The following is a 24,984-nucleotide window of genomic DNA, read 5'->3' on the forward strand; positions in this document are numbered from 1 at the left end:
AATGTGATTTGAAGAGAAGTAATAAAAATGAGCTCTAACATGAAAAGTAAGCGTTTCCGAACACATGTCCACATAACATATTTTCTTTCTTTGTGTGAGGAATGTTTCCTGAAAGTTTGGCCTTACCTTTTTGTAACACCCTGTGTAAACGTCCTGCCACTTTTGTTCTTTAATGAAGTTAGAAAAAGTCTCTGTTGCCGCTGGATTAACTTTTCTAAATGCTTTGCGATTATATTTAACATTTGTGTATGCACAAATATTATCTGTGGTTGTGCTACCGTACCCTGCACTCCGGTCAGAAAGAATATAATCAACGTCAGATGACATGAATTTAGCAGATCTTTCAACATTGTTTTTATTGCACAGTCACTTGTAAAATTAATGTTAAAGTCGCCACATAAACTAATTTTTGGTACTTTCTGTAAAGTGAGCCGAGAACCCTCTCTAGCTTGAACGGAAATTTCCTGAAATCCGAATTAGGGGACCTATAAATAATTAAAGTTTAACGTTAAGTTTCAATAAATTCAGCTACTCCTGCACAACAGTCGAAGACCTATACAGTGCAGTGCTTTGCTCCGTCAGTAGATTCAAATGGAATATCTTTTTTCATGTACATAGCCACTCCTCCACTCCGAAAAGAGCTCCTTGAAAAACAGACGGGTAACCTGTATCATGGTAAAGGTAGCCTCTGAAATGTCACATAGCCGGCCATTGTGGCGGAGCGGTTCTAGGCGCTTCAGTCCGGAACCGCGCTGCTGCTACGGTCGCAGGTTCGAATCCTGCCTCGGGCATGGATGAGTGTGCTGTCCTTAGGTTGGTCATGTTTAAGTAGTTCTAAGTCTAAGTGACTGATGACTTCAGATGTCAAGTCCCATAGAGCTCAGAGCCTATTGTAGTGCCCTGATATACCAACAATGTCTGAGTCAACATTTATAAGCAGCACACTCACTATGTTTACATGAGGCTCTCAAATCCGGATTTCGTGGACCGTTTTTACAATTCCGTTTCAGGCTGGTCATATAAACACTTCAAAATTTAGTTTCCAGAGGAGAAAACAAGTGCGATGGGCAGAGTATGTGCTCATCACAGGTAAACAGCACAGCTCGATCCTTGTTCGGTCCAGGTGCCTGCGCATTGCTTTCTGGCAGTGATTCACATAACATACACTGCACACTATGGGGACCGGGCCTAGATTCACAAGAGTCGTATATAGCAGCGTGATGAGCTCCTTTGTTCGTGCAGTCTTGATTTTACAAGCAGTACCATCCGGGCAAAACACATTTCAAAAGAACTGTGTTTTCTGCCAACGGTTCACCTTCTGATAATGCTGTGCAAGCCGAAGTCGGTAACAGACGGAGATTTCTGTGTTCCTTGAAAAGCAACTTAGCTGCATTGTGTTCAGGAATTATTTTTCCTTTGGGAACTGTTGGGCCAAATTTTCGGTGCCGGTTAACATGTGAGCACACTCCTGTCTCTCAAGTTTTAAGAGAGCTCCTCTCTGATTAATCTCAACAAAACAGTAGAGAGATTGGGAAATCAGGACGCCAATTTCCGAGAAATGTGAAAGTGGACACTAGCGTATTGGCTGAGGTGGAAAACTTAGGTGAAGAGTTGGAATTCTGTATGAACTGAGCAATTGGTACTGAAACGATTGGATTACATTGTAAAACCTTTTGCTATGCGGGGAGATAGTTGTGTTCTTAAAAAAAATTACATTGGTTGCATTTAGTAGAGCCTTTTCCATTGGCATGTTGCAATTGCGCAGACTTGTAGGGTGGAAGGAGAAGTCTGTAGAGAATTCGTTCTACGGCAAAAGACAAACGACGCACCACGAAGGAATTATCTGAATGGGACGGAAATCGGTAGACACGATGTACGTGTACAAACAAACAAATGATTACTGTTTGAGAAAAACTGGATGATTTATTCAAAAGAAAGGAAGAGCTCCACAAACTGAGCAAGTTAATAAAGTGTCGGTCCCTCTCTGGCCCTTACACTAGCATTCATTCAGGTTGGCATTGATGGATGTCCTTATGAGGGATATAGTACCAAATTGTGCCCAATTTGCACATTAGATTGTCAAAATCCGGAGATGGTGGGAGGGCTCTGCCCATAACCCTCCAAACATTTTCAGTTGGGGATAGATCCGGCAAGCACGAACACAAGTGGTACAAACTTCGTGTGGTCAGGCATCATCATGCTGAAATGCACCCCAGGATGGCCTGCCACGAAGTATAACAAAACGGGGCGGAGAATATCGTCGAAGTACCGGTATACTATAAGGATGTCGCGGAAGACAACCAAAGAAGTCCTGCTATAGGATGAAATGGGACACCAGACCATCACTCTTGGTATATGAAGATGGTATCTGTTCTTTCGGACATGTCCGAAAGGACAGATACCATCTTCATATAGTTAAGGCTAACTGGCCATTGACCTTCTTCTGTGCAGATGCCCCAGCGGAGGTTCGAGTCCTCCCTCGGGCATGGGTGTGTGTTTGTCCTTAGGATAATTTAGGTTAAGTAGTGTGTAATCTTAGGGACTGATGACCTTAGCAGTTAAGTCCCATAAGATTTCACACACATTTGAACATGTTTTTGTGCAGATGCACACGCATTGCCCGAACTCTTACGAGCCTCGGTAAGATTGTCTGTCGCGAGTAATGAGTGTAATGGGCAGGGGCACTATGAATGTAGTGTGTGTACATTAAGTTGGGAATATGGGTCTCACGGAGAGTGTGCAAGGGATAAATCCCTGCAGTCGCTTTATCCTCTGCGCTCTTGGTGGCTCAGGTGGATAGAGCGTCTGCCATGTAAGCAGGAGATCCCAGTTTCGAGTGCCGGTTGGGCCACACATTTTCAACTGTCCCCGTTGATGTATATCAACGCCTGTCGACAGCTAAGGATCTTGATTTCATTATCATTTCATTACTCTTAGTTGTCGAGCTGTATCGCGGGCTCACTCAGATTGGTATCCCACGGACGTCTTTGCTGGTCATCGGGGTTCAATTCGAAGCGGTTCTCGTCACTGAAACAATTCCACTCTGGTGAGTGAGATTCCAGACCAAATGTGCCAGACACCACTGCAAACGGGCTTGCTGATGTGCAGAGGTCAATGGTAGTCAGCGCAAAGAGCGCCACAAACTCAGCTGCCTTTCTGTGAATCGCCTATTAATGATACCTGTGGTCACTGAATTACTGGTTGCACGTCGAATCGATGATAATAATGACTTCGAGCCTCTGAGTGCTTCTCTGATGATTGTTCCATCCTCACATTCTGTTGTCTCTCTAGGTCGATCGCTTACTTCTTGATGCTATATTCGCCACGATTCAACCAATTCTGCCAACATCGTCAAATAGAGGCATCACTCTTACTGAAATGTCGAGCGATTCACCAATCACTCCAACCGGCTTCTTTGAACCCAACTAAACATCCTATCTCAGGTGGTGACATCTGTGTATATTGTTCTCGCCCCTGTCTGCGAGGCATAGTTGCTATCCAACTGAGTACTCGGAATGAGATTCGCAAAGACTTTATGTCCTGGTTTTGTCATGCTCCCTGTTTACTATACGTGCCAGCTGTGTGGTGAAATTGCATTGCCCCATCACATATTCTTCCATCGGCTGCCAGAGCTTACGATTTTGCATTCTCCGTCAATATCTGTACGGATATCTATTGGCGACCAATTTGCACAACTCCTTCATGGAGCATTTTTTTATTAATTTATTTTTTTCGTAGAGAGTATGCGCTCAATCGGTCGCGAAAGCGTTGCTGCGCGCTTAGCTCCCGAGGTTTGGTGTATCGCGAGACATAACAACAGATCGCGGGAAACAGTTTGAAAGCCAACTTTTCCACGAACTTCTCCTACTGTGCGGCTGTAACCACCTCCGCGCTACAAGCTACCATCCGGCGAGCAGTGAAATGGTAGAGCGATTCCACCTTACACTCAAAATGGGCCTTACGTGCAGTTCATCATCATGGTCAGAAGCATTGCCACTGGTTCTACTCGGTTTGAGAAAGGCAGTGAAGGAGGGACATCCAATGCTCACTAGTAGAAATGACCTACGGTGAGCGGTTGAGGATTCCAGGATAACAGATCTCACCACCATCCGCACAGCCTCTCGTTGTGGAGAAATGCATCCAGTTTGCACAGCAACTCAGTGTCAGAATGAAGTCTATTCAACGTAGCCCTTTCGTCAAACATGGAGGCCGACAGGTGTTTCTGTATAAAGATTTAGGAAAAACAACTGACGTGTGGTTCAGGAATGATACAAGTCGCTACAAGTCGCTAGCAATCGCAGTTTAGTCAATAATCAGCCGCCTTTAGTGAATTAGCAGTCTAGTTAAAAGTTGATTAACTCTCTTCAGTAAATTGATTCCTTAGGATGGATAGGATGTGTGACTGCTGTGCACGGACGCAGGAGGAGCTGACCACTGTTCGCGAACAGCTGAACGTGTTGATGGCCGCGGTCAGCCGTCTTCAGGCTGCTGCCTCGGAGTGTAGCGGCAGTGGGGAGTCTGGTGCGTCGCAAGGTACACCTCAGGTGTTACATGCTTCACCCACTGTCCCTGCTGTCGAGACATCTTCGCGTGTACTGGGCGCGGTTGGGCCACCCTCTCCCCAAGGGGAGTGACGGGTTCAGCGGCGTTCGCGGCGCACGAGGCGGAGGGTCAATGTGGAGCTGGCCATGTGGCATCGCCCGCTCTGCCTGTGAGTGGACATGTGGCTGCTCCTTCAGCAACGTCCGAGCAGGCACACGGGGTAGGGGTTTATTAGTTATTGGGAGCTCCAACGTTAGGCGGGTGGTGGAGCCCCTTAGGAAATAGCGGAAAGGTCGGGGAAGAAGGCCAGTGTTCACTCTGTCTGCTTGCCAGGGGGTCTCATCCGAGATGTGGAGGAGGCCCTACCAGCGGCGATAGAGAGCACTGGGTGCACCCGACTGCAAATTGTTGCTCATGTCGGCACCAATGACTCCTGCCGTCTGGGTTCAGAGGTCATCCTCAGTTTGTACAGGCGGTTGGCGGAATTGGTGAAGATGGAAAACCTCTCTCGCGGGGTGGAATCAGAGCTAACTATTTGTAGTATCGTTCCCAGAACCGATCGCGGTCTTCTGTTTTGGAGCCGAGTGGAAGGCTTAAACCAGAGGCTCAGACGATTCTGCGGAGATCTGGGGTGCAATTTTCTCGACCTCCACTATCGGGTGGAGAAATGTAGGGTCTCCCTGAATTGGTCAGGCGTGCACTACACGCCGGAAGCGGCTACAAGGGTAGCGGAGTACGTGTGGAGTGCACATGGGTTTTTTTTAGGTTAGATACTTCCCTCCCTAGGCCCGACAAGATGCCTCCTGAGATGCGGCAAGGTAGGAGTAGGCAAAATGTAACAGGGAATAACAGTATTAATGTGCTAATAGTAAACTGCAGAAGCGTCTATAGAAAGGTCCCAGAACTGCTCTCATTAATAAATGGTCACAACGCCCATATTGTACTAGGGACAGAAAGTTGGCTGAAACCAGATGTAAACAGTAATGAAATCCTAAACTCAGATTGGAATGTATACCGCAGGGACAGGCTGGACAGTGAAGGGGGAGGCGTGTTTATAGCGATAAGAAGCGCAATAGTATCGAAGGAAATTGACGGAGATCCGAAATGTGAATTGATTTGGGTGAAGGTCACGGTTAAAGCGGGCTCAGACATGGTAATTGGATGTCTCTATAAACCCCCTGGCACAGCAGCTGTTGTGGCTGAGCACCTGAAGGATAATTTGGAAAATATTTCGAGTAGATTTCCCCTCCATGTTATAGTTCTGGGTGGAGATTTTAATTTGCCGGATATAGACTGGGAGACTCAAACGTTCATAACGGGTGGCAGGGACAAAGAATCCAGTGAAATTTTTTAAGTGCTTTATCTGAAAACTACCTTGAGCAGTTAAACAGAGAACCGACTCGTGGCGATAACATATTAGACCTTCTGGTGGCAAACAGTCCCGAACTATTTGAAACAGTTAACGCAGAACAGGGAATCAGCGATCATAAAGCGGTTACAGCATCGATGACTTCAGCCGTAAATGGAAATATTAAAAAAGGTAGGAAGATTTTTCTGTTTAGCAAAAGTGACAAAAAGCAGATTACAGAGTACCTGACGGCTCAACACAAAAGTTTTGTCTCAAGTACAGATAGTGTTGAGGATCAGTGGTACAATATGCGTTAGATGAGTATGTGCCAAGCAAGATCGTAAGAGATGGAAAAGAGCCACCGTGGTACAACAACCGAGTTAGAAAACTGCTGCGGAAGCAAAGGGAACTTCACAGCAAACATAAACATAGCCAAAGCCTTGCAGACAAACAAAAATTACGCGAAGCGAAATGTAGTGTGAGGAGGGAGGGCTATGCGAGAGGCGTTCAATGAATTCGAAAGTAAAGTTCTATGTACTGACTTGGCAGAAAATCCTAAGAAATTTTGGTCTTATGTCAAAGCGGTAGGTGGATCAAAACAAAATGTCCAGACACTCTGTCACCAAAATGGTGCTGAAACAGAGGAGGACAGACTAAAGGCCGAAATACTAAATGTCTTTTTCCAAAGCTGTTTCACAGAGGAAGACTGCACTGTACTTCCTTCTCTAGATTGTCGCAGAGATGACAGAATGGTAGATATTGAAATAGACGACAGAGGGATAGAGAAACAATTAAAATCGCTCAAAAGAGGAAAGGCCGCTGGACCTGATGGGTTACCCGTTCGATTTTAAACAGAGTACGCGAAGGAACTTGCCCCCCTTCTTGCAGCGGTGTACCGTAGGTCTCTATAAGATCGTAGCGTTCCAAAGGATTGGAAAAGGGCACAGGTCATCTCCGTTTTCAAGAAGGGACGTCGAACAGATGTGCAGAACTATAGACCTATATCTCTAACATCGATCAGTTGTAGAATTTTGGAACACGTATTATGTTCGAGTATAATGACTTTTCTGGAGACTAGAAATCTACTCTGTAGGAATCAGCATGGGTTTCGAAGAGGATGGTCGTGTGAAACCCATCTCGCGCTATTCGTCCATGAGACTCAGAGGGCCATAGACATTGGTTCACAGGTAGATGCCGTGTTTCTTGGCTTCCGCAAGGCGTTCGATACAGTTCCCCACAGTCGTTTAATGAACAAAGTAAGAGCATATGGACTATCAGGCCAATTGTGTGATTGGATTGAGGAGTTCCTGGATAACAGAACGCAGCATGTCATTCTCAATGGAGAGAAATCTTCCGAAGTAAGAGTGATTTCAGGTGTGCCGCAGGGGAGTGTCATAGGACCGTTGCTATTCACAATATACGTAAATGACTTGGTGGATGACATCGGAAGTTCACTGAGGCTTTTTGCAGATGATGCTGTGGTGTATCGAGAGGTTGCAAAAATGGAAAATTGTACTGAAATGCAGGAGGATCTGCAGCGAATTGACGCATGGTGCAGGGAATGGCAATTGAATCTCAATGTAGGCAAGTGTAATGTGCTGCAAATACATAGAAAGATAGATTCCTTATCATTTAGCTACAAAATAGCAGGTCAGCAACTGGAAGCAGTTAATTCCATAAATTATCTGGGAGTACGCATTAGGAGTGATTTAAAATGGAATGACCATATAAAGTTGATCATCGGTAAAGCAGATGCCAGACTGAGATTCATTGGAAGAATCCTAAGGAAATGCAATCCGAAAACAAAGGAAGTAGGTTACAGTACGCTTGTTCACCCACTGCTTGAATACTGCTCAACAGTGTGGGATCCGTACCAGATAGGGTTGATAGAAGATATAGAGAAGATCCAACGGAGAGCAGCGCGCTTCGTTACAGGATCATTTAGTAATCGCGAAAGCGTTATGGAGATGTTAGATAAGCTCCAGTGGAAGACTCTGCAGGAGAGACGCTCAGTAGCTCGGTACGGGCTTTTGTTAAAGTTTCAAGAACATACCTTCACCGAAGAGTGAAGCAGTATATTGCTCCCTCCTACGTATATCTCGCGAAGAGACCATAAGGATAAAATCAGAGAGATTAGAGCCCACACAGATGCATACCGACAATCCTTCTTTCCACGAACAATACAAGACTGGAATAGAAGGGAGAACCGATAGAGGTACTCAGGGTACCCTCCGCCACGCACCGTCAGGTGGCTTGCGGAGTATGGATGTAGATGTAGATCCCCTCGTTTCGCCATATTCAGGACCATAAACAGTAATCACATGTGGAAGCCACACTTTTAAGATTGAAAAAGAAGGTAAATAGAGCGACACAATCCTGCCTATACCAACGAAGGTACGTCTCCTTGGCATACCACAACATCGCGCTCCAGTGATGAGACAAGGCCTTTGGGTCTAGCAGAAGACTCCGAAGCATCAACCTTGGAACAGTAGTAGGCCTAATCTTCGCCTACACCAGTCGTCTTTTCGAGGACCGCTAAAAAATTGGTGCTGTGAAAGAGGGGGGGGGGGGGGGGCGGGGGGGATGTGGCGACATCACATTAAAAAGTTCATTATCTAATACTGAACAACATTTATCGTGAATGCGAGAGTAAGATATAGTTCCAATAAGTGAAACTATCGTAGGAATCGCGCCAGAAGGATAACAAAATGAAAAAGATTTATATGTGCAAATCAGATAGAATTGGAGGTTTTGATTAACTTATCTGCGGCTCGAGCCACTTTCGTTCGTTATTAATTGGAATGCTTAACAAATTGAGGCGTTCAGTCTCATGTGGTGTGCATTGGGTGGTCACCTTCAGACGGCGTAAATAATTTTATTTTTATGAGAGAGGGATGTGATATGTTCAGTATCTACTCCTGCAAGACATATAGATATTTCAATTCGTGTGGACATAAAGTCATGTATTTCTCTCTGTCTTGTATTAATTCCGAAGAAGTTGAATCTCACGGGGTGAACTACCTGTTGTTTTCGTGTCAGCAGTACCAACAGACGATGCAATGGAAATTAAATGACGTTCATCGTTTTGAGCAGTCTTGTGCATTACGCAAAAACTCCAGGACAGACTGCTTCTCTGGATTTAGGTGACAAAGTGTACACTTTTCAACATTTCACTCGTTGATTTTTGTCCCAAACTGTAGTACAAAAGGCGGGTACCAAGGATTCTAGACATTCCATTTGCGACTTTCGATGCCATCTAAAATTGAAAACAAGGGATTTTGGTTGAATGTAAACACACAAAATCCGAAGAAAATGAACAGAAATTTTGTCGGTCAAGCGCAGAAAAGTGGTGTGTCCTAATTTTGTGTTAAACATTTGTGAGAGGGCGATTACACGTAAGAAGGATTAGCTCGAGGGCTAAATTCTAGTGTCCGATACAACGAGTTAAAATTTCATAGAGTGGCTATAGGTCCGCCATGTTTGAAGCAAATTGAAGTTCTGGCCGCCATGTTTTCTTTAGTCAAGGTATTTGTCTGCTGTAACTGCGTTTGACTTACTTGAAATAGCCCATACTAGCTTTATTTTTTCTAAAACAAGCAATAGACAGCAGTGATTTCAGTGTACACTGACAGCAAAAAGGGATGTTTTTGTCGAAATATGGCTAAACTTTTCGATGTACTACAAGACAACTCAAATAAGTCTGTCCATCCACTATAACGTTACTTGTTGCCCATAAATTAATGCAATTAGTGCAGGTACCACCAGAATATTACGGTGAAACTTCTAAACATGCTGTGGTTAGCTATTAGAAACAGTAATGGGCGCAGAAATGCGATATTTTTGTCGCTCTTTCAAAGTAAACACTCAAAGCCTCAAAAACCAGTACACTGTGAACGAGAATTTATTTGAAATATGTGTTACAAGTAGTTAACATAAGCATAGTAATTCAATAACAAAGTCGAAGCGTTCTTGGGTGGGGTAATTTCACAAATTTTCGTAAGTAGCTATATGCCTTGGCAGAATAAAAGTGTAGGGTCAGGGCAAATTTCCTTATTTGCTGAGAATAATGACATACTTTAGCACTGCACTGAAGTTCCAATAGCTCCTTCAACAAACCAACTACATGTTCACTGTTTAACATATCAGAAACTGAACTACATAGCCTTCTTCTCAAACCGGCAACAGTCTGTAACTGCACTATTCTTCTTTTGTGTCGTACACTAATTTGCTTCATTTGCTTTATCCGCTTCTTTAGTCGCACATTCTCTGTTTGTACTCTGTTATATTGTGTTTTCAACTTCTTAGGGCTTGGTAGACAGTAATTGTGGTCAGCAGAAACAGATGTGGGTCCGACAGGCACTGAAAGAATGTAGTTACATCATAAGTTTATAACAGAGTTACACCATAAGATTATAATAGAAAGTATGTAGTTGAAAGTAATAAGAACACGGAGTAAAATTAAATTATTGACTTACTTTGTGCTAATGATGTCACTGTAATAGCACTATCTTGCAAATTGTCGAAAGATCGCTTTCTGTGTTGTGGTCGTAATACTTTATCTTGCTTTTGTAAATGTGATGGAAAGTTAAAGATAGTAGGTACTGGTTTTGACAAAAGGCGCCTCTGGACATTTGTGTGGTACATATATTTCTCTTCAAAATGAGCTGAACAGAGGTAACTGGCTGTAGTAGAAAACCAGTTTTCTCGCTTCATATTTATAATCCATCTTTTTGTAATTTCCTTAGCTTTTAAAGGAAATCTGTAATCAACGATAAGTAAATTACTTCCTGCATTTGTCTTAAGCATAATTACAGTTCCAATACAAATGACTCTTTAATAAACATTAAAAAACGTGTGTCGTATTTCGGTACTAATATACTTAATTATAATATGAAATATTTGTTGTTTTATCGCTGCGATTTGTGCAGTTGAACGCTGAACACACTGCAGGCATGTTGACTTTATATTTTGTAACAAAAAAGTCAACTAGAAAAGTTAAATATTGCAGTAATATCACAACAGCTGACACACTTCCAACACAAACAACAGTACCGCTTTCCTAATGTTTTGACTAAGGAGAACATGGCGGCCGAGTTAGCGTTGGTTGCCGCTAGGAGCGCTGTAACTAGTATCTCAGCCACTCTATGAAATTTTAACTCGTTGGTCCGATACAACCCGTCGGCTTTGACCAATGACGTCATACGTAAGGCAAAGATGCTGCAATGGACAATCTATGAATGGAACGGATTATACTCGTAAAGAAACGAATGTGGCATGCCATAAAATAATACGTTTAACGCGACTATTATTTACGCGCGAATTTCATTTAATCGAGTTGAAGATGACTGAAATAAATAAGAACACGAGAGCAACTACGAGTGCATATACTATATTATATTTTCCATACGTACTGCAAAAACGATGTGAATAATGAACCTTCGAATAGTTGGAATCGGTAACTAGAAGCGACCTATGTAGGAGGTATTTTCTAGTTACCGATTCCAATATTACTGTTTGTTGCGCAAAAATCTTATAACATATCAGAAACGTGCTTAAAAAATGATCTTGTTAGGGCTAGACTTTCAAAAAATGAAAACCTTTACACACATTACCGCACACGCAAAGAAATAAAACGCAAGACAGACCAAACCTTGCAACCGATAATTATACTATACGAAACTCGCACTATCTACAGTAGCTCCAAATAACACTCAGTAAAATCAATATACCAGGAGTGACACTAAAAATAAGGAAAGTGTAGCAGAAATATCGAAAAGGAAAACATAAAAGTGGCTAGATAAAAGGAAACTTACCGCATATGACCTTCCAAAGGAGTCAAAGATCGAGACTGACAAGAGCGAAATAAGGCCTACCAAGAAATAATAATGCTTGAACATCAAACTGTAACGGAAGTGGCAAAATCCAGAATAACTAATGAAAAAAATAATAAGAACCACAAACTGCAAGGCACGAATGAGGTACCATTCAAATCAGTTCATACCTACCACCCGCCCTCAATCGGACGCAAAATTTAAAATAATAAAAAAAATGAAACCACAAGTCAATCACACAAACCCTCCCACAAAGACACAGCAATACCCCTCGGCGCACAATTGTAACCGGAAAATATTAAAATGACAGAGAAACCTACCTCCAGAGAAACCACTTGTGCACTTGCACAATACAGTAACATAAAAAAAAAAAAAAACGCAATGTAAAACAAGAAAAAAGTTTCAGACCCACCAACACCTAACTAATAAAACGAGGCTTGTACATTTTGCTTACTACTTTCATAAATGCAAGAAATAAACAATAACCTTTAGGAATACTCTTCCTCCAACAGTATTCATCTAAATTACAACACTGAAATCCTTCTCTTTCCCCGGCAGACAACAGATTTTGCAGCCCCTCCCCCCCCCCCCCCCCCCCCACCTCCAATACCCCTCGATAGTATCAGTACATGCTCCCGTTTTATAATCTTTAAGCTGAATATTGTGATTCACGACCAAATGATGATAACCCCTCTCATCCAACCCCTTATACGAAGCAAACCCATCCAACATGACTACAGAACCTTCTTCCAAATAATCTTCTATTAAAGATGTCAAGACTTCCTTTGCCCGATTTGGTACAACCCTAAATACAACGTCAGCACAATCTCCTCCAGAAATTACTACTCCAAAACCAAAGTCCAACAACCTCATGCCCCCTTTCGTACTTTCTCTTTCAAAATGTGACTCATCTACTTCAACTATAACCCCTGCCCCCCCCCCCCCCCCAGTCCAATTGACCGCCTATACTTTATAAATTCCCCGCAGACTTCTCTACAAAACGAGACCCAGTTGACTGCAGTGCCACACGAAACCCCTGCTTCATGCATGACAGATTTGCAAAAATAATCATAGCAAAAATAGTAGGTTAGCATGACAATTACTTCTAAATTCAACCTCGATCTTTCGAACCACGTCTCCCTGCGTATGGATCTCCATATGTTATTTTTGCTGCACTTGATAACGCAACCTTCGTCAAAACCATATAATTTCCACAGACACTGCACTTGCAAAATTCAGCAATGACGCCCAATGATTGCAAGAGTTTTGTAGTTGATTTCCTGTCAATCAGTAAAAACAACTAACTCATCCATAACGAACAGCGTGAGAAATCAAGACCTTATAAATCACTACTTTCATCAACAAAAGATGCCGAAAACAAATTACGAGATGAGAAGAAAACAATCTACATTGAATTTTCAATATACGCACGTAACGAGGAAATCCAGAGAAATCATTTAACGTTCATCGACAGCAATCTGCGGCAAAAACAAAATAACATCACACATTACGTAATTGGTCAAAGCCGACGGCTGGTATCGGACACTAGAATTGACCCAGCTTGAGCGCACACCCGCAATATTTACGTTGGAAATTGTTAGTTTTGTCGTAATGATAAGTGATTGTATATATTGTGTGTAATTTGTTTATCAACATGAGCCTGCATTAGTGACAAATTCAGGTCGAAACTATTAAATATTGTTATTGTGAAATATGTGTGATGATAGGGCCCCCACATTTTGGTTTTTGGTGTTGGGTAGTTTATGATTCTGTGTTATTCACAGATTAGACCCAAGATGCACAACAAATGTTTTAGCTATGTGTAGACAAAGTGTTTGTTGTCATAATTTTGAATAGTGTGAGTTTGTATGACATCACTTGATCGCCTAGCTGCCTTAATATTGTGAGGAATGTAATGAAGAATTTTTCAAACCTAGTTAAGTAGTAGATAAAAAGAATTTAGTGTTATAGTGTGATGATTTATAGTTATTTTTATACCTTCTGTGTTTCTGACAGCACAACTATAGTTATTTGGGTCAGTGTGTACATCTTTCTTACTCAGGCATTGGTTTCTGTAGTTGGCATGTTGCATAGACAATTTTTTTTTTTCTTTATTGTGATTTCATGCCCCTGCCCCATATGGGCAGGGGAGGGCTGTCAGCAGCACAATCCGCCGCTCTTCAGCCGAGTGACATGACAACTAAAACAAGAATAAAATAATACATACTTAAGGAGGTAAAAAAGGGGAACATAAAACAGAGTAAGGGGAGAAAATGGAGGTAAAAATACACTGACATGTAGACGTTCGTTGGGGACAGTTAAAAAAGTCACCAGAAAGTTAAAAAAACACAGTTGGCGATTCTTAAAACACAGAGAAGACACTGGATGCGCATGCACAGGTTAAAAGTTGGCCACAGTATTAAAAACGCTCCGAAACAACACACTTAAAACCCACTTGGAGCACGCACGACGAAGAATAAAACTACCAGGCGGGACCTGCCGAGGGAAAGGTCAGAGAGGATGGAAAAGGAGGGGAGAGCATGGGGCAGCTGGGAAGCGGCGGGATGAAGAAAGGAGGGGCAACAGTGGGGTCATGAAGAGGCAGGAGACACATGAGGCGGGAGAGGAAAAGGGAAGCAGGGCAGGAGGGAGCGCAGAGACACTGAAAGAAGGCACAAGAGATGGACGGGGAGTAGGAGGGGAAATCCGCTCAGAAGGAGGGAGGGGGAGGAGAGGGAGCCCTGAGGAGGAGGCAGGAAGAGGGGGTTAGAGTTGGTAGGAAGGGTAGATGTCAGGGCGAAGCTCATCATCCGGGAGTGGTAGACGGTGGAAGTTGTGTTGGGAAAGGAGATGGAGGGTGTGGAGATGGAGAGAGGGAGGGACACAACGGTAAAGGTGCGGCAACTGGATGGGGGTGGAGAGGAAGGGAGACACCAGGGGGTGAGGGGGATCAAGGCGGCGGACAATATATAGTGTGCGGATGTGTTCGAGGAAAAGGAGAAGGTGGGGGAAGGGGATGAGGTCGTAGAGGATGCGGAAGGCGAGGCGGAGTGCATGGCGTTCGAGGATTTGGAGGCATAGACAATATTTATAAAAATATATAAAAACCGTACTGTATACAAAATATTTGAGTAAACTGTACCTACTGATACACAGCATTAGGACAGTTGACAAATACAGGGTGTCCAGAAAAGGGCTCCCTGACTTCAAAATTAAATCTCCAAAACAAAGATCGATAGAGGAATGCAGTAAACGGTATGTTTATTGTGAAAGCTGTAAGAAGTTTATACAGCAGTTTGAAATAATAGTCACAAAAGCTGCTAACAGATGACGCTGTACGTTGTACAGCTCATATCAGCATACGTAAGTGAAATAATCGTATGAAAACAATCTTTGCAAACAATCACATCAAAATGTTTTCAAAATGTTCACCATTGGCATTACAGAGGTGGCGCAAATGAAGTATGAAATTCGCGATCACATTTCGTAGTGTCTCAACCGAAATGGATTCACATGCAACAGAGATCACCGATTCAAGCGTGGCGGGATGCTTCCGGTAGACCATGTCTTTCACTGTGCCCCACAAGAAAAAGTCACAGGGAGTCAAATCCGGCGAATATGGAGGCCAATCCATGCCTGCACCAGTAAATTTGGGATATTCCAAAGCAATGACTCGATTCCCGAAGTATTCATCAAGGAAGCGAAACACTTGTTCGGTCCATTGTGGTCGTGCTCCATCTTGCATAAACCATTCAGTACCTGGTCGATCCTCTAACGCTTGCTGTGTGGCGACAAATTGTTCCAAAATTGCAACGTAAGGTGCACCAGTGACCGTTTCTCGAATGAAAAAAGGGCCAATAATGCCTCTGCTGCATACTGCAGCCCACACAGTAACTTTAGGAGAATACAGGGGTTTCGCTTCACACCAATATGGCTCTTCGGAACCCCAAACTCGCCAGTTCTGCTTATTCACGTATCCTTTCAGGTGGAAGTGTGCTTCATCTGTAAACCAGATGCAGCCAACATCAAATCCTTCACTATCACTCATTGTGAGCATCTGATTAGCAAAGGCAACCCTTTGTTGCACAGCTCATACAGGTATGGCCTGGTGCGTTTGAATGGAAACATGTGTAGACTCTTTCTCAGTATTTTCTGCGTGCTGGAGCCCTTCAAACCAGTTTCAGATGCAATTCTACGGACGGATGACATTGGATTTCGCTGGATAATTCCAGAAACTGTAGCGACATTTTCAGCCGTAATTGCGGTTTGCTTGCGGCCAACATGCCCCACTAGATCATCAGTTACGCTGCCTGTTCGTTGAAATTTTGCGAAGAGCGTACTACGAATGTTTTTCGCATCGGGTCCTCTTGGAACATTAAATCGTGCTTGAAAACTTCGCCTTCTTGCCGTAGGACTCCCTTCTAACCTGTGGTACTCTGGCACCAGAAAAACGCGTTGTTCAATGGACTACATGGTTTTAATCTCTTCCTTCGGTACGCTAACCTCCTTTCACGTTTCAATAGTGGAACTGATCTCTCTGGGCTTCGGATCACTATTTATACTAGGCATTACGTATGCCGAATACAGCGCCATCTGTTAGCAGCTTTTGTAACTATTATTTCAAACTGCTGTATAAACTTCTTACAGCTTCCACAATAAACATACCACTTACTGCATTCCTCTATTGATCTTTGTTTTCGAGATATTTAATTTTGAAATCAGGGAGTCCTTTTCTGGACACCCTGTATCTTATTTACTCATGCATTTAGCCTGGTGAGTTATAAATTCACACCAGGCACAATACACTGCCTTATCATTATATAATTTTTATATTAGATATGTTGCATTGTCTGTCTTGGTCTGAATTTATGTCTCCCATAGATTATTGTAACACATTATTTTTACATTGTCAGATACCTGAGTGAGCTGCATAAGTTATCTAGAAATATGTTTTTCTCAGCACCAGCGGCATGGTAGAAACACCAAAAATAACTTGCCTGCAATTGTGTATGATTCCTGTAATTTCAAAATATTTCTCCATCCATTCCCAACTAAACTCTGTCCTTAAGTTAATGTCATTGGAAATGTGTAGTTAACAGTACTACCATTATGATAGTGAGACCCGCATGAATGATTTTTGTATTTATAACCCTCTGGTATACAGTATTCCTTTTATGGTAATGTTTCTTCCAAGATTTAAGCTTTACCATCAAGCTTCTGAACTTTTAATCCCTAGGTTTTTGTGAATCACGACACTTTGATGTAAGCAATTCTAAATCAGTTAAATTTCACAATGCATTGATAAGTTGTTCAATTCTGTTCTTGATCCTTCACCTGAATTACATGATTCATATACACCCACAGTGTTCAGTTTCATACCATTATGTGCCTCCTTGCATTTCTAACAGTCTGCCAGATATTGGCAAGGCTCCTTGTTTCTTTGAAGTTCAACAGAGATGTTGACTCAACCTACAGATACCAGACTTCAGCATTGACCTGTGACATAATGATGTTGTGGCATTTTACATCATACATACACAAACAGAGAGAGGACAGAATACTGATAATATTTATTTTGTATCTACATTAATTTTTGGAATATAAAATGTGATGACAGACTGACTCGTAGCAGCCCAAGGTCTAGATTGGGTTGAAAACTGACAGTTTGGTTGTGAGTTGGTAAAGTCAACAAATGTGGATACGAATCATTAGTTACAGTGACTTTCTGATCTGTAGCCTTGTATTGTATTGTATTGAACAGGGGACCTAGAAAGGGCAGAGAGGCTTCGTCCCTGCTGTAGTCGCTGTGGTACACAACCCCATAATAGGTTACAGCAGTCCTCTCACCCCTCCACTGCCCCACACTGAACCCAGGATTATGCCGAGGACCAGCACGCCTTCGCACTTGGAAGGCAGTGCATTAGACTGCACGGCTAACCGGGTGGGTTGATCTGTAGCATCATCAGAGGCCAATGTTAGACTGAAAAGAGACAGTTGGTCTATGAGTTAGTGAAATGGCACAAAAAGCTACAATCAATCACATTGATGAGTCATGCAATCTGGTTGGCTAACTTCAGCTTTCTTTTTCTGTTTAAGTGAAGTTTCTGCCTGGTATGTTTTTCACAGTTCATTTTAGCCATATGTAGTAACTATTCACAACTAAATTTTTTACGCAGTTTCAGTGAGTCAGAATTTAGTGCTGAGTTTCTGTATTACTTTATGGCCACTAGGTGGATCATTTTGCACTGGTTAAATTCATTATTGTTTCGTTTGTCTGATATAGTTTTGGCAATAATGTCCTGTCACCTCTAAAGTGCAGACTCACTCTTATTTTTTGTCAACATTGTTGGCACTGCCTATGATTACATATTTTTCTGGTGGTTTTTTTCTTTGTTTAGGTTTTCAACTGCAGTACTTGACATAGCTCCAGTTTCAATATGGTGAAAACAGTGTAGATAATATTTGTGTAAAATATCATGAATTGGTCCTGACAGGCTTCCACACTGCCTGCCTACATAAAGTAAACACGTTTTGTCTTTCCGTACTCTAGACTCACCCTATGAAGGCTGTATACAATACCAGTGAAACCATTCATAGTTTTGTTGCATATGACGCAATCACACATCAGGAAGCATTTTACTGAAACAAAATCTTTTTGTTTCAGTCTTTATTGGATTTGTAGTTTGTCTCATCTTCTCTATTTGCTTTTTCTTTCTGAAAATCTGGTGATATAGACTTATTCAGTGACACTGGAATGAGAACAAAATTTCCTTGTTTAGCTGGTTCAAATGTTTCTATGGTTTCTACCATTTTCACTGAGATGAAAGGTCACTGTCAAAAGTTAGGCGGTGTCCACAGTCAAAGGACTTTATTGATATTTGTAACTGACTGGCACTGTGTTGTTGTTTAATACACATGCTATATTTTCTTATATCTTGGTTACGATAATTGTTTTACTTTGCTGTTGTAGTAGTTTACTCATACTCCTATTCTGTTGTTCTCTGTTAGTCCTACTCCTGTGTAACACCTAATGATTTTTCAAAATTTATTGTAATTGGATATTGGGAGGATCAATCTGTATTTGCCTTGAAGAAACTTTTAATAGCCAAGATTGCATTCAATTCTGTTTGTACCTGACTATTGTCGTCTTCAAAAACTTGTTGTTATAGATCATATTCCATTACGATTCTATCATACATGCCACATTGACATTACAGTGGATGGTATGTAGCACATTCCACACAGGTTTTTTTAAAAAGTAATCATAATTTTAAACCTTTTCTAAGCTTTTTCACTTGCATCCTTATATCATATATTTAACACAGTAACTCATTTGTAAAGTAATGAGATGTTTGAAGCTGTTTGGTATATGGGAGTTCGATTCCATAAAGAATCGGATTTACCAGTTAATTATGACACACACTGTATACAGACATGTGAATATACACAAGTATTTTATCATAGAGTGGACAGGTGGTTGGCTGTGGTCTTATTGAAGGAATCCTGGAGTTCACCTAAAGTTGCTTAGGTACACCTAAATCAGGATCACAGCATAGAACACGGACTACCGACTGATGTGAGCTCATTCAGTTCCTTTTAACATACAGAAGGGAGAACTGATAGAGGTACTCAAGGTACCCTCTACCATACACTGTCAGGTGGCTTGCAGATTATGGATGTAAATGTAGATGTAGATTTGTTCATACTGTACATATTTTGATTATTTTGGTCAAATTAGTCCAATAACATAAAATGTAATACACCCCATCAGCTCAAAAAGTTTTGAGACTAGATTAATAAAAAATAGAGAAAGATTAAGATGGTGGTGTTAATGCCTCAGGTATTCTGCATATTCGCCCCCCCCCCCCCCCCCCCCTCAAACACACACACGCACACACAAAGAATTGAGTGCAATGTACAGAACGTTCATACAACCATATATAAGTGTCAGAAAAGTCTTTCTGTCGGATCTTTGACTCATGTGTAATGGCTTGATTTGTGGTGTCAGAGCATTATGAATTCTTGCACTTTGTCATTTTGTGGTATGTTCATATTGATAATGCCAAGTTTCATCATGTGTGATGATTTTCCCAGAACAAAATTGTCCACATTTTGCATTTCAATCAAGCCATGACAAATGTCCGTACATTGTTGTTTGTGATTGGGTGTCGAGGTGGGCACATACTTTGCACACTATTTTCTCCTGTTCAAAACATTCTGGAGAATACCCATAACACCTGATTTAGAGAAGTTCAGCTGTTACTCTATTGTTATTTGTGATACAAAAATGTTGACGGGCTATGGCCACATGTCCACTACTTAACACTGTCTGCTCATAACTGACAGCTCACATATCACAACTCTTGTTTACAGTCACTATAGTTGCTGTGCTGATAGCGCTTGTATGCTAGGAATAACATCAGTGTCACAACTTTTTGAATGGACAATTTATACTATTTGTTGTCAATGAAAACATGCATTGCGCTGATGTAATATTGTACAATATTTATTACTTTTCAAGCTAATTTTCATCTGTTATGCCACCATCAGTTACAAACATAAATATGTGTAGCTGTGAAATTTTTGTGGGTCAGTGATTTGAAACTAATGCATCTACAGAGTAGCTCAGTTGATTTTTGAAACAGACAACTGTTTATGTGCACATCAGTACTAGACACACTTTTGCCCTATGGCAAAGATGACTCTTCAACTTTGGAAGAGAGTAGTACATACAGAATCACTGTAATTGTCACGAATACTAGACAGGACAGTCTGGCAGCACAATCTCCAACCAATTGATGGGACACCATAAAAGTTGAAGACTTGGAAAAGGGGACTCTACCTTTGCAGTCGACCTGTGTAAAGAAGGCCACAAGTTACAAGTGCAACATGAGGACATACATAACAAATGAGGGAAGATAATGTACCTTGGAATTATGGAAATTAATGAGCATACAACTATTTTCCCAAGGTTAGTACAGAATAATCAGATTCCTTACTCACCATTCTAACTGCAGTACTGCTAATAATCTCATCCAGACCACTTTGCAAAATTACCCCTGCCACTCCTAAGTTCCATTTTTCCTTTATGTCCTTTATTTGAGTTCCTGTAGTTTCACTTGGCCCCTTAAAAAGAACACTACCTAGTATGACTACAGTTGTTTCGCTTACATGTTGAGTCTCACTTATATTAAACATTGTAAAATCCAGGATGGGATGGAACAACGTTATGAAATTATGTATCATAATATATTACCTGTTTGTAACAATGGACCAATTAAGGGCACAATTACATTGTTCAGTCACCCCCTTGGAACATGTTATGAAAGCTTAGTATTTATTACTCAACTTGCTTTTCTTTTCAGAACAGTTGTTGTAATTTGTCATTGAGTTCTTTATTTAATGTATCCCATAGATCTTTGAAAACTGAGTTACTCTGTGAGATGCCCAAGTTTAAAGTCTTTGGTCCCATAGAACCTTCACAGCAATGTATACTTAATTTTGTATCTGACAATGGCACAACAACCAAAAATAATAAATATGGTATAATATTACACCAGTGTTGCATGTTTCTTTCATTCATAATGTATAAAATATTCTACTAAGGATCAACAAAACAATCAATTAATGCACTATACTGCTCATATAGTTTCTCAATGCTTTTCATTGCACACAGTCATACATACTTGCAGATGACTTTAGGAGCATGAGCAAGCCAGTACATGCCTTTCGTATGCCCATGTAGTCCTTTCTGCCTATCTGAAAAACTGATGCAACATCTCCATGTGATGAATTACATGTTGATTTCAGTAAAGTTGTAAGATTGTTGCTGTTGTTTCATGCAGCTCTCCATACTGCCCTATCCTGTGCAAACTTCTTCATCTCTAAGTACCTACTACAACCTACAGCCTTCTGAATCTGCTTAGTGTATTCATCTCTTTCTCTCCCTCTACGATTTTTACCCTCCACAATTCCTTCCAATACTAAATTGATGATCCCTTGATACCTCAGACCATGTCCTACCAACTGATCCCTTCTTCTAGTCAAGTTGTGCCACAGATTCCTCTTATCCTGAATTCAGTTCAGTACTTCCTCATTAGTTATGTGATCTATCCATGTAATCTTCAGCATTGTTCTGTAGCATCACATTCTGAAAGTCTCTATTCCCTTCTTGTCCAAACTATTTACCGATCACGTTTCACTTCCATACAAAGCTACACTCCATACAAATACATTCAGAAAAGATTTCCTGACACTGAAACCTATACTCGACGTTAACAAATTTCTCTTCTTCAGGAGCGCTTTCCTTGGTATTGCCAGTCTACATTTTATACCCTCTCTATTTAGACTATCATCAGTTATTGTGCTCCCCAAGTAGCAAAACTCATTTACTACTTTAAGTGTCTTATTTTCTAATCTAATTCCCTCAGCATCACCTGATTTAATTTGACTACATTCCATTATCCTCATTTTGCTTTTGTTGATGTTCATCTTATATCCTCCTTTCAATACGCTGTTCATACCGTGCAACTTTTCTTCCAGGTCCTTTGCTGTCTCTGACAGAATTACAGTGACATCGGCAAACCTCAGAGTTTTGATTTCTTCTCCATGGATTTAAAGTCCTACTCGAAATTTTTCTTTTGTTTCCTGTACTGCTTGCTCAATATACGGATTGAATAACATCAGGGGGAGGCTACAACCCTGTCTCACTCCCTTCCCAACTACTGCTTCCCTTTCAAGCCCCTCGACTCTTATAACTGCCATCTGGTTTCTGTACAACTTATAAATAGTCTTTCGCTCCCCTGCCACCTTCAGAATTTGAAAGAGAGTTTTACAGTCGACATTGTCAAAAGCTTTTTTTAAGTCTACAAACGCTAGAAACGTAGGTTTGCCTCTCCTTAATCTATTTTCTAAGATAAGTCATTGGGGCAGTATTGCCTCACATGTTCCAACGTTTCTACGGAATCCAAACCAGTCTTCCCTGAGGTTGGCTTCTACCAGTTTTTCCATTCGTCTGTAAAGAATTCATGTTAGTATTTTGCAGCCGTGGGTTATTAAACTGATAGTTCAGTAATTTTCATATCTTTCAACACCTGCTTTCTTTGGGATAGGAATTATTACATTATTCTTGAAGTTTGAGGGTATTTCACCTGTCTCATACATCTTGCTCACCAGATGATAGAGCTGTTTAAGGGTTGGCTCTCCCAAGGCTATCAGTAGTTGTAATGGAATGTTGTCTACTTCCGGGGCCTTGTTTCGACTCAGGTCTTTCAGTGCTCTGTCAAACTCTTCACGCGGTATCATATCTCCCATTCCATATTCGTCTACATCCTCTTCCATTTCCATAATATTGTCCTCAAGAACATCTCCCCTGTATAGACCCTCTATGTACTCCTTCCACCTCTCCGCTTTCCCTTCTTTGCTTAGAACCAGGTTTTCATCTGAGCTCTTGATATTCATGCAAGTGGTTCTCTTTTCTCCAAAAGTCTCTCTAATTTTCCTGTAGGCAATATCTATCTTACCACTAGCGATATATGCCTCTACATCGTTACATTTGTCCTCTAGCCATCCCTGCTTAGCCAATTTTTAACTTCCTGTCAATCTCATTTTTGAAATGTTTGTATTCCTTTTTGCCTGCTTCATTTACTGCATTTTTGTATTTTCTCCTTTCATCATTGAAATTCAATATCTCTTCTGTTACTCAAGGATTTCTATTAGCCCTTGTCTTTTTTACGTACTTGATCCTCTGCTGCCTTCACTATTTCATCTCACAAAGCTACCCATTCTTCTTCTACTCTATTTCTTTCCCCCATTCTTGTCAGTTGTTCCCTAATTCTCTCCCTGAAACTCTCTACAACCTCTGGTTCTGTCAGTTTATCCAGGTGCGATCTCCTTAAATTCCCACCATTTTGCAGTTTCTTCAGTTTTAATCTACAGTTCATAATCAATAGATTGTGGTCAAGAGTCCACATCTGCCCCTGGAAATGTCTTACAATTTGAAACCTGGTTCCTAAATCTCTGTTTTACCATTATATAATCAATCTGAGACCTTCCAGTATCTCCAGGCTTCTTCCATGTATAAAACCTTCTTTCATGATTCTTGAACCAAGTGTTAGCTATGATTAAGTTATGCTCTGTGCAAAATTCTACCAAGCGGCTTCCTCTTTCATTTCTTACCCCCATTCCATATTCACCTACCATGTTTCCTTCTCTTCCTTTTGCTACTATTGAATTTCAGGCACCCATGACTATTAAATTTTCGTCTCCCTTCACTATCTGAATAATTTCTCTTATCTCATCATACATTTCATCAATCTCTTTGTTATCTTGCGGAGTTAGTTGACATATCAACTTGTACTAATGTGGCAGGCATGGGCTTTGTGTCTATTTTGGCTACAATAATGCATTCACTATGCTGTTTGTAATAGCTTAACCGTGCTCCTATCTTTTTACTCATTATTAAACCTACTCCTGTATTACCCCTACAACTTAGTATTTATAACCCTGTATTCACGTGACCAGAAGTCTTGTTCCACCTGCCACCAAACTTCACTAATTCTCACTATATCTAACTTTAACCTATCCTTTTCCCTTTTTAAATTTTCTATCCTACCTGTCCTATTAAGCTATCTGACATTCCATGCTGTGATCCGTAGAATGCCAGTTTTGTTTCTCCTGATAACGACATTCTCCTGGGTAGTCCCCCATCCAGAGATCCGAGTGGGGGACTATTTTACCTCTGGAATATTTTACCCAAGAGAACACAATCATCATTTAATCACACAGTAAAGCTGCATGCCATCGGGAATAATTACGGCTGTAGTTTCCTCTTGCTTCCAGCCATTTGCAGTACCAGCATAGCAAGGCCATTTTGGTTAATGTTACAAGGCCAGATTAGTCAATCATCCAGACTGTTTCCCCTGCAACTACTGAAAAGCTGCTGCCCCTCTTCAGGAACCACTCATTTGTCTGACCTCTCAACAGATACCTCTCCATTGTGGTTGCACCTACAGTACGGCTATCTGTTTCGCTGAGGCACACATGCCTCCTCACCAATTGTCAGGTCCATGGTTCAAGGGGGGTGGGAGGGTTGTGAGATTATTAGTCTTCAATATTAACACATAACCTTTTTAAAGTTTTTAGCATTATCCTTAGTTGTTCAAGTAATCTTTAATGTGAAATATTTTCTTAATGAGCTATTCAGTTGCTGTTCGAGAACAACTAGATGCCTTGAAGTTTCATGAGTATACTAACAACTGATGA

General features: G+C 41.3%; 1 protein-coding gene across 1 annotated transcript in view; it reads right to left on the minus strand.

Moving 5' to 3' along the window:
* Positions 1 to 10,603, minus strand: part of LOC124716669 (THAP domain-containing protein 2-like) — a 40,201-nt gene extending 29,598 nt beyond the window's left edge. Inside the window, exons 1-2 of the mRNA XM_047243207.1 lie at positions 10,366 to 10,603; positions 9,966 to 10,249 (exon numbers count right to left, since the gene is read on the minus strand). Coding sequence (XP_047099163.1) covers positions 9,966 to 10,249; positions 10,366 to 10,603 — 522 coding nt within the window. The remainder of the gene's footprint in view (positions 1 to 9,965; positions 10,250 to 10,365) is intronic.
* Positions 10,604 to 24,984: the final 14,381 nt, after the last annotated feature.

This window comes from Schistocerca piceifrons, chromosome 9 (assembly GCF_021461385.2).
Source record: "Schistocerca piceifrons isolate TAMUIC-IGC-003096 chromosome 9, iqSchPice1.1, whole genome shotgun sequence".
Classification (NCBI taxonomy): domain Eukaryota; kingdom Metazoa; phylum Arthropoda; class Insecta; order Orthoptera; family Acrididae; genus Schistocerca; species Schistocerca piceifrons.